This window comes from Pipistrellus hanaki (assembly GCF_964339955.1).
Source record: "Pipistrellus hanaki genome assembly, chromosome: 16".
Taxonomy (NCBI): Eukaryota; Metazoa; Chordata; class Mammalia; order Chiroptera; family Vespertilionidae; genus Pipistrellus; species Pipistrellus hanaki.
Window position 1 is genome coordinate 22,467,062 of NC_140518.1, and position 12,250 is coordinate 22,479,311.

At 35.9% G+C, this 12,250-nt stretch overlaps 2 protein-coding genes across 5 annotated transcripts in view; one reads left to right on the forward strand and one right to left on the reverse strand.

Moving 5' to 3' along the window:
- LOC311610938 (E3 ubiquitin-protein ligase TRIM37) overlaps window positions 1–12,250 on the forward strand; it is a 267,677-nt gene that overhangs the window by 162,048 nt on the left and 93,379 nt on the right. The window lies entirely within an intron of this gene.
- RAD51C (RAD51 paralog C) overlaps window positions 1–12,250 on the reverse strand; it is a 28,965-nt gene that overhangs the window by 2,191 nt on the left and 14,524 nt on the right. For 2 of the 4 annotated variants that reach the window (XM_084862597.1, XM_084862599.1), the window contains exons 6-9: window positions 12,029–12,095; window positions 11,262–11,322; window positions 7,015–7,075; window positions 5,570–5,823 (exon numbers count right to left, since the gene is read on the reverse strand). In XM_084862597.1, the coding sequence (XP_084718723.1) occupies window positions 5,707–5,823; window positions 7,015–7,075; window positions 11,262–11,322; window positions 12,029–12,095 (306 nt within the window). In that variant the 3' untranslated portion in view covers window positions 5,570–5,706. Of the gene's footprint in view, window positions 1–5,523; window positions 5,824–7,014; window positions 7,076–11,261; window positions 11,323–12,028; window positions 12,096–12,250 lie in introns of those variants that run through there. The other 2 variants (XM_084862596.1, XM_084862598.1) reach the window with 2 other exon arrangements.

Here is a 12,250-nt window from a genome sequence, read left to right on the forward strand (position 1 = left end):
CTTATTACACATGAGAGTCAAATGGATAGTTGAAGCAAAATAAAGGCTTATGTCAATGGTGAATTAAATCTGAAAACAGACAAAGGAATATACTGCAGTAAAAAATACATGAAATTTTGTCAACATTATTTTTAAAATATATTTTATTGATTTTTTACAGAGAAGAAGGGAGAGGGATAGAGAATTAGAAACATCAATAAGAGAGAAACATCGATTAGCTGCCTCCTCTACACCCCCCAACTAGGGATGTGCCTGCAACCAAGGTACATGCCCTTGACCAGAATCAAACCTGGGACCCTTGAGTCCTCAGGTTGACGCTCTACCCAGTGAACCAAACCAGCCAGGGCTTGTCAACATATTTTAGGTCAAAATCAATTCTGAGGGAACAAACTGTTCTGTAAATCTTAACAGTAATGGTAAATTTAGGTACTAACATTAACTAAAAATACATATTATGAACAGCCAGTCTTGCTTCTGTAACTAATTTTTTTAAGCAAGAGAACATTTCAACATCATGTATCAAAACTGAAATATAATGTATTGAAATAGAAACCCTTGTATTGATATTTAAAATTTTTTAAAAATGTGTCACTATTTCCCATATTTCCACTATTGCTCATTTAAAGTGACTAATAATGCCTTTATAAAAGCAGAAACCACAAAATTAAACCAATGAATTTGGTGACAATCATTTAGTCCTATCTTGTTTTATAAATAAGGGAAAGGCATGAAAAAATAAAGATGCGAAGGAGAAACCAAGATGGCAGTATAGGTAAACACCTGAACTGCTTCCTTGCACAATAACTTCAAAACTAAAACTAAAAGACATAATGGACATCATCCAGAACCACAGGAAGGTGGCTGAGTGGAAATTCTACAACTAGAAGGAAATATAAAAGCACACTGAGACTCAGAGGAGCTGCAAAAGTAAAAGCAGAGGTTTGGAGGCACACGCGTGGAGAGGGCTGGCAACTGAATATGCAGCTGGCTTTTTCAAGCAGGAAGGAGACACAAGAGATTACCAGAAACTGGAAGGAGAACAGGTATTATTACTTAATGGGTACAGAATTTCTGTTTGAGGTAATGAAATTTCACAAATTGTAGTGATGGTTGTACAATATTGTATATATAATTGACACTGACCTGTACACTTAAAAATGGTTAAAGGCTAACTTTGTGGTATATCTATTTTTTTTATTTTTTAGTTAAATCTTTATTGTTGAGAGTATTACAGATGTTCCCCCTTTTCCCTGCCCGTGCCCCCTTCCACCCGGTTCCTGCCCCACCCCAGGCCTTCACCACTTTACTGTCTGTATCCATAGGTAAGATCTTTGGTTACTCTCCTCCCACCTCCCTTCCCCCTTCTCTTTGAGATTCATCAGTCTGTTCTGTTTCCATGCCTCTGATTCTATTTTATTCACCAGTTTATTTTGTTCATTAGATTTCTTGTTTATTTTGATTTTTTTTTAAAATATATTTTATTGATTTTCCACAGAGAGGAAGGGAGTGGGATAGAGAGCTAGAAATGTCGATGAGAGAAAAACATCGACCAGCTGCCTCCTGCACACCCCCTACTGGGGATGTGCCCGAAACCAATGTACACGCCCTTGACCAGAATCAAACCTGGGACCTTCCAGTCCGCAGACCGACACTCTATCCACTGAGCCAAACCGGTTTCGGCGGTATATCTATTTTATCACAGTTTATAAAATTTAAGAAAACCACTATTAAATTATGTTACATATTTTATAATAAAAAATGCTCAGAAACCTCATCTTATGCAAGACCAAATAGTATCTTTATTTGACCATTTGAAAAACAAAATTTTTTCTAAATATATTTGAAATATTTATTAATTCAACAGGTAGTTGTTTTTTGTTTTTGTTTTAAATATATATATTTTATTGATTTTTTACAGAGAGGAAGGGAGAGAGATAGAGAGTTACAATAGAAACATCGATGAGAGAAAGTCATCGATCAGCTGCCTCTTGCACGCCCCCCACCGGGACATGCCCACAACCCAGGTACATGCCCTTGACCGGAATGGAACCTGGGACCCTTCAGTCCGCATGCCGATGCTCTATATCCACTGAGCCAAACCGATTTCGGCTCAACAGGTAGTTGTTAAATGTGTATGTGTTAGGCATTAGATGGATGGATAAATGGAAGAAACAAAAGCAGAAAGGCTAACTTATCATTTCTACCTGACAGAGTTGCAAATTAAATAATGTAAAAATGTTTTTAAAAAAATGTTTCAAAATCATAAGGCACTATATACTAGTAAATGTGTTTTAAGTTACATATTCCAAAATTCAAGCTAAAAGTTTAGCCAAAATCCTTTAGTTAGGTCATCTGAGCATTTACTAGTAATTCATCTACTAGTATACATTATGTTTTATACCTTTTCTTAAATCCTCACTTGAGGATATTTTTTCCATTGAGTTTTAGAGAAAGTGGAAGAGGAGAAGAGTAAGAGGGGAAGGGAGAGAGAGAGAGACACATCAATGAGAGAAAGAAACCTCAGTGGGTTGTCTTCCACCCCATCCAGGGATCCAACCCAAAACTCAGATATGTGCCCTGGGACATTTGAACTGGTAACCTTTCGGTGGACCAAACAACGCTCAACCAACTAAGACACTCCAGTTGGGCTATATTTTATACCTTTAATAACTTATTTGGAATCAAATTTATTTCCTAAGTGCATCAATGTGGAAAAGGTTTCTCAAAGCAGATCAATTGGTTTGCTCTACACTTTCCAGAATGAGTAATTTTTATAGTAACCTATTTTAATGGCCTGTATTGTATAACTGTGGTGAGAGCATTGTAAAACATGCAATTGACATTGACAAAAATAAATATAAAAAAGATTGTATAAGTAAGTGTTACTGTGTGCAAATATATTTCTGTGTATTAATGGATTACCAAAAAGGGTGATCATAACAATATATAAAAAGGAGTGAAAGCCAATATACATTTTTTGGATGTGAGAACAACATGAATTTGGGGGCCAGGATTAGAATGCTCTGGCTGAATTGTGTCCTCCCCAAAATTTCTATTTTTAAGCCCTAAACTCCAATGTGACTGTATTTAGATAGGGCAGGGCTTTTAGGAGGTAATTAATGTTGAATAAGGTCATATGGGTGGAGTCCTAAACTGAAAGGTTTGGTGACCTTAAAAAAAGAGATAAACAATGGAACAAATTGATATTTCTCTCTCTCTCCTCTCTTGCTCTAAGATAATTTCTTTAAAAGTTCTTAAACAATTAAAAAGATGAAGGAAAACCTCTCCCGTGAACCATTCACCAAAGAAAGGCCTTATAAGCACCCAATGAGAAAGCAAGGAGGGAAGGGAGCTCTCACCAGAAGCAGACCGTGCCGGCACACTGGTTCTTTTGAACTTGTAGCTTCTAATATTATGAGAAAATTCTGTTGTTTTAATTCTATGCTATTTTATTACAATCTAAGCAGACTGAGATTTAAGTATATATTATATTTTTAACTGGAAAAATAAATATATTTTCAGAAATAGCAACCAGAAGAGTTGTAAACAAATCACTGGGCTTTGTCTATATTCAGAGTCTTATAGTTATTTAAAGTTCTTTTCCTTTTTAAATATATTATTATTGATTTCAGAGAGGAAGGGAGGAGATAGAAATATCAATGATGAGAATCATTGATCTGCTGCCTCCTGCATGCTCCCTACAGAAAATCAAGCCTGCAACCCAGGCCTGTGCCCTGACCAGGAATCAAACCATGACCTCTTGGTTCATAGGTCGATGCTCAGCCACTGAGCCACACCGGCCAGGCGATAAAGTTCTTTATAATGTTTTATAAAGTGAAATCCTATTGTATCTGATGACTGGTAACACTGATATTCATCACTTACAACCTCCCTAACCCTAGATTTGATGATTAGAGCAAAATAAATATAAATATGATAGGCGATTTTTTATAATGACTTGCCCACCAGCCAATCAGGAGCAAGTATGCAAATTAATGCAACAAAGATAGCACTGGCCTGTCCCTGGCCAGGGGCCAATGGGCCAAGTGGTGAGGCTGGAGAGTCCAGGCCTATTGGCCTGGCAGGAAGCCATGGGAGCCACTCCACTGCTGCTGGAGTGTCTGGGCCTGTCTACTTGCCCAGAGACCACAGGAGGCCAAGCAGTGAGGCTGGATCCACCGCCGCCGGATGGGGCACATTCAGCTTCACTGCTCAGCCACTGCTGGATGTCCGGGCCTATCAGCCTGGCCGGGGACTGTGGGAGCCCAGCGGCAAGGCTGGATCCATCGCCATTGGCATGTCTGAACCTATCAGCCCCTCCATGAGGATGGATGCTGCGTCCAGGGGGCATACGGAAATTGTTCTCTCAGGAGTTCGACTGGGAGACCGGGAGTTCAATCACCTGCTATGATGTGAGCTGACCACCAGGGGTGGCACAGAATGAAGGAAGACCTCCGCTGGTAGCCGGGGAAGGGAGGCCCCAGCCAGCAGCTGGCAGCTCTGTGGAAGGGAGGGCCCCGCTGGCAGCCAGAAGGCCCCAATCAGCCCTGATCGCTGACCAGGCCTAGGGACCCTACCAGTGCACAAATTTCGTACACTGGGTCTCTAGTATAATAATAAAGTATTTAAATAATTTTCTTCCACTAGAAATCAAAGTAAATTTTGTGAATGAATTTGAGAATAAAAGAATCAAAGAATCATATGCTAAAACATTTTAAAATGATTTTTAAACCATTCGATCCAAATTTTTAACTTTGATTAATTTTAAAGTAGTTAAAATTATTCAAGCGAAAATGTAAATACACCTAGAATTCCAGAATATAGAAATAATTAACTGTGAGCTTACTGACTTGACTATTCTGAAAGATGTATGTTCCAGACAATTTCTAAGTGGAAGAATAGTTCCAAAGTCTTTCTTTTAATATATTAAAATGTTTGGCTAACCGGTTTGACTCAGTGGATAGAGCATCTTCCTGTGGACTGAGGATCCCTGGTTCGATTCCGGTCAAGGGCATGTACCTTGGTTGTGGGCACATCCCCAGTAGGAGGTGTGCAGGAGGCAGCTGATTGATGTTTTTCTCTCATCAATGTTTCTAGCTCTCTATCCTCTCCCTTCCTCTCTGTAAAAAATCAATAAAATATATATTTTTTAAAAGAGTTCTGAAGAAGACATGGTTCTTTTCACCTTTAAAAAAATATTAAAAATAAACAAATGGCTTAGATTTTAGGATTGAAGCAACCAGAATCAGATTGGTCATCTAAATTGTGTACCCTACCCATAAAACTGAATATAATAATATGTTGACTCAGCATGTTGGGTTTACAATAATAAAAAAAGGTTCATTTTTAAGAATTATCAAAGCTATACTTAAAGAGAGCACAAAAGGAATATAAAAAAAAAATAAAAAAAAAATTCCCTAGGATTTTCTAGGCAATTAGCAAAAAAAGAACAAAAAAATACAGCCTGAGTGGCTCATGAGATCAGCCTTCCACATTTGCAAAATATAATACTTATATCGTTCCTACTGATTGTTACTAAAAATGAAAACAAGACACACTGCTTCAGAAAAACTTTCAGAGAATCATATTCATTTAAGTATATTTCATTTTATATACTCCTGATTCATTTATGCCACAGTGTGATTTTATCTTTTAAAGAAATATGTCTAATACATATACACACCCACATACACACATACTTTGAGACTAGTCTTTGGATTCCTGTTCTTCCTCCGATTCTCGTGACCGTTTCCGGGAATTCAATGAACCTTCTGTTTGCAATGAGCATGCAGTAGTAACAACAGCATCTCTAAATCCCTGAGGCTGTAAGATGAAAAAAATATAAATATGCTTTAGAAGATCTAAAATAATAATTGGTCTTTCAAATATTTCAAGTAATTGATAAGAGAGCTACTTTATTCTTGGGATAGAAGTTATCAACCACTGTAAATGAAGAAGATAAACCTCATGGATAGATGTCCAAACCAGGGTTGTACTACAGTATTTTACATCTAAAATATTTTATATTTATTTATCTATACATACATATACACTCAGAAATAACATTGCATTATAGAAATATTCTCTAAAAGACAACCCTAAAAAGTTTCGTGGTGACAGTATTGAAGAGGTGAAAAAAAATACATGGAAAAATTACTTAAGTGTTTTACAAACTTATTTTCATAATACTCTAAAATAGTTTTCCAATTAGAGTAGTACTTTAAATGCACCTAGGCAATGCAAAGACTAAGTGGATAACTCAAGTTTCAGAATCTCTATTTCTGTTTTTTGTCCTTAAAATATGAGATGCCAAGAATATTTTTGGCTTAAAACTATTGATAAATATGCATAGTTCAATAAAAACTGTGTTATATAATGTACAATTATAGGAAAATTAGCATTTTAAAGTAGGATAGCCAAAACCAGTTTGGCTCAGTGGATAGAACATCGGTCTGCGGACTGAAAGGTCCCAGGTTCGATTCTGGTCAAGGGTATGTACATTGGTTGCGGGCACATCCCTGGCGTGGGGTGTGCAGGAGGCAGCTGGTCGATGTTTCTGTCTCATCAATGTTTCTAACTCTCTATCCCTCTCCTTTCCTCTCAGTAAAAAATCAATAAAATATATTTTTAAAAATAAATAAATAAAAAAAAATAAAATAGGATATATTTTGTGACTATGACAGATCTATAATATCTATAAACCAAAATTAGTAAGGTTGGTATATTTTTATGAAAATTTTTAACAACTTTCACTTTAAAAATATTTAATATACTGCCCACAGGTGTTGGCTCAGTGCTTATGCACTGACCTATGAACCAGGAGAAGATCACAGTTCGATTCCCAGTCAGGGCACATGCCCAAGTTGCAGGCTTAGTCCCCAGTGGGGAGCATACAGGAGACAGTGGATTGGTGATTATCTTTCATCAATGATGTTTCTATCTCTCTCCCTCTCTCCCTTCCTCTCTGAAATCAATAAAAACATATTTAAAAATAATAATAATAATAATACTGACTGTGATTTGAAACAGTACTGTAGATTCCTTCTGGCTTGGTGATTTGTACAATGTTGCCAACCTGTTGGGGTGGGGGGAGACAAAACACAAACACGTAATCTTAATTAGTTCAGGTGACCGACTTGATCATTTAAAATTATAATTTTTAAAAATATAATTCTACTATTTTGTTCTCAAAGGATACAGAAAGAAATATCAGAGTACTCCCTTCAAACAATAGCTATATGTATGCAGGGACTAGTGATAATTATTACAGACATTAACAATTATTTATATTGTTTATATAAATAAAATTTTAAGCAACCTAAAAGTCCAATAACTGATTCAAATAAACCAACAATTTTCACCTTAATAGGATAGCTCAAGTGATTAGAGCATCATCCCAATATGCTAAGGTTGTGGGTTCTATCCCCCCCACACACACACACAGGGCACCTACAAGGAGCAACCAATAAGAATGCGTAAATAAGTAGAACAACAAATCAATGTTTCTCTGACTCCCTCCCTCTCTGAAAAAAAGTAATAAATCAATAAATAAAAATAAAAAACACAAACCAGCAATTTTCAAACAGTGTGGCAAAAAATTTTTAAATATGCAATACTTGACTAGTTTTATTGCACTGACTTCTTTCCCTTTGATTATCAAATAAAAAATTACAACAGCTAACACAATAGCCTTCCAGTATGAATAAATCAAAATTATACCTATTTTTTTAGTCAGACCAGCAAAAAATGTATTTTTTGGTGTACCATAGAATTTTAATACTTAGTGTATGTGTGCCATGATCTGAAAAAGGCTGAAAATTACTGAAATAAACTATTTTATACATGACGAGATACTGTTTATGCTTAAGAAAACATAGTGGAAGAAACATTTAAGGAAATAAGGAAAATTTCAATATTACATTAAGTAAAAGTTATGCTGTATAATCCTGCACTTGAGTATGTATACACACATATATAAAAAAAACTAGAAGACTACAATTAAAAGTTATTATAAAGATTTTTTTTGTTTATATATTTCAAACTTTCTGCAATAGTTTTGATTTTTTATGTGTATTATAGAAGTATTAAGACAAATTTTGGGATATACATAAGAAACATACACTCATACTAATACTGGAGGCCTGGTGCACGAATCCAGGAATCCAGTGGGGTTCCTTGGCCTGGCCTATAGGGATCAGGCCAAAACTGGTTCTCCGACACTCTCTGGAGGGGTCCCAGATTTCAAGAGGGAGGTTCTGGGTGATGCACCTGGAATCAGGCTCCCTCCTCTGGTTCCAAGTGCATCACCCGAGAACCGCAGCCACCAAGTCACCACAGCTGCCAAGTCACTGCAGCTCAGCAGCTCCTGCATTGGGCGTCTGTCCCCTGGAGGTCAGTGTGTGTTATAGCTACCAGTCAGACAAATGGTCGCTTATGCTTTGATATCCTATCTAATAAAAGAGAAACATGCAAGCCGAAACCGGTTTGGCTCAGTGGATCGAGCATCGGCCTGCGGACTGAAAGGTCCCAGGTTCGATTCCGTCAAGGGCACGTACATTGGTTGCGGGCATATCCCCAGTAGGGGGTGTGCAAGAGGCAGCAGATTGATGATTCTTTCTCATCGATGTTTCTAACTCTCTATCCCTCTCTCTTCCTCTCTGTAAAAAATCAATAAAATATATTAAAAAAAAAAAAATCAAGTGAATTAAAAATCTGATGACCAGAATAAAATGGTGAATATAATAGAATCAGGGACACAGAATGGGAGTGAATTTATAATTCTCAGAGGGAAATGGGTTTGGGGGTACAGGAAGAGACTGGACAAAAATCATACACCTATGGATGAGGACAGTGGGGAGGAGTTAAGGGCAGAGGGTGGGGTGGGAACCGGGTGGAGGGGAGCTATGGGGGGAAAAAGGAGAAACAATTGCAATAATCTGAACAATAAAATTTTATTTTAAAAAAAGGAAATGCAAAAAAAAAAAATGAAAAAAAATGGAAATGCACAGAGAATATATAGATTTTAAATAATAGTACATACTTTACATATATATTATTGGAATATATGCAGAACAATAAAGAGCACATAGAAATAAAACCTGCTCTACTATTGGAAAATTTTTCAAATTTTCAAAATAACCAATTTGTTTATTTTTTAATTAAACAAAGTATTGAATAAATAAATAAATATATATACATTCATATATTAATCAATAAATAAAAATAGGCAATAAAAAAAGGATTCTAAAGTAAATGGGCCTTAACATTCAGGTTAAACTTCCTCAATTTCTAAGTAAAAAATGAAATTTTATATTTTATGTCTGCATCTCAACAGATCTTTTTCAACAACGAACTAAAGCAAAGAATCACTTGGCTCATGGCCCCAGCTGAGATGAAGCTTAACATATGGCTGAACTACTTAGTTTGGGTCAGGAGGAAACAAGACAGAAGCACAATTTGTGCTCTAAAGCACATATGAAACACTATGTGGGGGTGTTGCTATATTACTCCACTCTACCACCAGATCTTCTTGGCAAAGAGTGGTATAATAATTTTGAACAATCTGAGTCTCATATTATCATGAAGATATAAATTGAAGGAAAACATGCACAATATGCAGGATAGAGACCAATGTAATCCTTTTAGAATGATATTCCATAATTAGAATGTTTCAGTATTTCTATTAGAATGTAATTCCATCATTAGTTAAAAGATAAAAATCAGGTGTTGCTGGTGAAGAGTGGGGATTGAGTCATAAGATGGGATACTTAAATTCAATTCTCAATATATATTTGGCTAGTCAAGGTATTTTAGTTTTCTGTTCAAACTCAAACTGTTCATTTTCATAATTGTTTTCCTCCAGTGTGATTCAGTGTGAATTCCATCCTTTCAAAGTAAACTAAAATATAAAGCACATACAAGATGTCATGCATCTTTAATGACTTAAAGATAGCTGGTTTTAAACCATGAAGAACAAAACTATTGCCCTAGCTGGTTTGGTTTAGTGGATAGAGCATTGGCCTGCAGACTGAAGGGTCCCGGGTTCAATTCTGGTCAGAGGCACATGCCCAAGTTGCGGACTTGATCCCCAGTAGGGGGTGTGCAGAAGGCAGTCCATCAATGATTTTCTCTCATCATTGATGTTTCTATCTCTCTCTTCCTCTCTGAAATCAATATATGTGTGTGTGTGTGTGTGTGTGTGTGTGTGTGTATAAAAAATAGAACAAGCCCTAACGGTTTAGCTCAGTGAATAGAGCGTTGGCCTGCAGACTGAAAGGTCCTAGGTTCAATTCTGGTGGAGGGCACATGCCCAGGATGCAGGCTCAAGCCCCAGTGGTGGCGTGCAGGAGGCAACTGATCAATGATTCTCTCATTGTTGTTTCTATCTCTTTCCCTCTCCTTCCTCTCTAAAATCAATAAAAACATTTTTAAAAGAACAAAGAAATACAGATAAAGAAATAGACCATACCACTGACCAGACCCAATATGTATTTAAGTAATCCTATTTTCTATCTTTGCCCACAAGCTGTCTCAATTTTCCCCTTTCAAGAGCATTTCAAAACCAAGTCCTCTAGGTTATGACAATTAATCTCAAAGCAGAGAGTCTAGCATAAATCTGACATTTCTAGAGGTGCAGAATAAAAGATTTTGCAGCTTTCAATTGCCTATTTTAAAGAAAATAAAAGCTGGTTTGTTCAATTGCTCAGCAGCTTTAAAAACAAATGCAAAGGTTTCATGCTGTCATAGTTTTATTTTAAAGAACAATACCAGTGAAAGTCAGGTAAGTAATTGGATAACAAAAGCAAGGCAGGAAAATACAAAAAGAAAACAAAACACAATTTTATACAAGAAATACATTAAGCAACAACTAAGAAAAGCCATCCTATTTTCCACATAAATTAGTCCTAAAGCTAACCTTTTGTCCCAATTTTATCCTTTCAATCCCTCCCATGAACACAAAGTACCCACCTCCTTCGGCATGGCTAATGGTACTTGATTTCTAAGAGCTTTAGAAGGTAACATTCTTTGGCCCACTATTCATTTCAGGTGCAGCCCATCATTAAAATCCCAAAGCATTTCTTATGTAGCTAAATGTGCAGATAAAAACAAGTTTCTGTTTGCTGTAGGTGATTAAGGACAAGGTAACAAAAGCTTTATTTCATGGGGCACTGTAGATTCCATCCACTGGACTAGCTCTAAGAAACTGGTGTTTAGTATAGTTAACCCAATCTTCAGAATAATTAACTTGTTTCTACACTGACCTTTGCTTTTGATCCCAATGTAAGATCAGCCGTATTGTAGCAGCATGTCCCCAACTTTCTCCTGAGGGAAGAAGAGCACAATAACTGTATATTGCCTGGGTTATAAGTCTCTCAGAATGCATCTGACTACATACAGTTTAACTTTGCTTGATTTAACATAATGAGAGTATACTTTAAACCTGGTATGTTGGTAACATCCTGAGATTAAAGAATTTTTACATATATAATAAAATATTGCAGATCAGTATATTCTATTTATTTTTAGAAAACCTTATAGTTTGAATAAACATATTTATCAATCTTTCATATATTAAAACTAGCATATTTCTAACCACCAGAAAAAAAGCAAAAACTCTGACAGACTATTCTTAAAGATTTTAGTATAAATAAATCTTGAAACATATTCTAACAAGACCATGATTGAGGTTAAAAACAAAATTAATCTATTCAGTGTAGTGTAATTTGTATTTGAATGGATTCACTCTTACTCCTAAGACTGTGAGCTTTCTGAAGGCAAGAATCATCATATGAATATTATAAGTTTAGTACCTGACACAACAGTTTCTATATAGTAGATGCTAAGTTAATGTTTGTTAACTGAAAGGATGAGTCAATATCTAAGGGCACAGTGCTCTGTGCTAAGATTTCTCAGTGAATAAGACACATACAGTCTCTGCTTTCATGGAGTTTATAGTACCCATAAGCATCAAATTAAAGAAGTAGAGAAAACATGTTTAACTGAATATGTTTATTGGATTACTACTCACCCAATGCTGGTATCAACATGGCCTGATTTTTATCAATCTTAGTTGTCATCTGATTAGTTAAAATTACCTACAAAAACAAAATGTGAGAAAATTAGATGAGTCTCCCCTAAAACTTATCAAGTAAATAGTCTTATGATTTTAGTATTCTCAATATAATCTAAAGAAATACTATTTAGGTAATGAAAACCTTTTTAATAATATTTTAAAAACTTGCCGAAACAA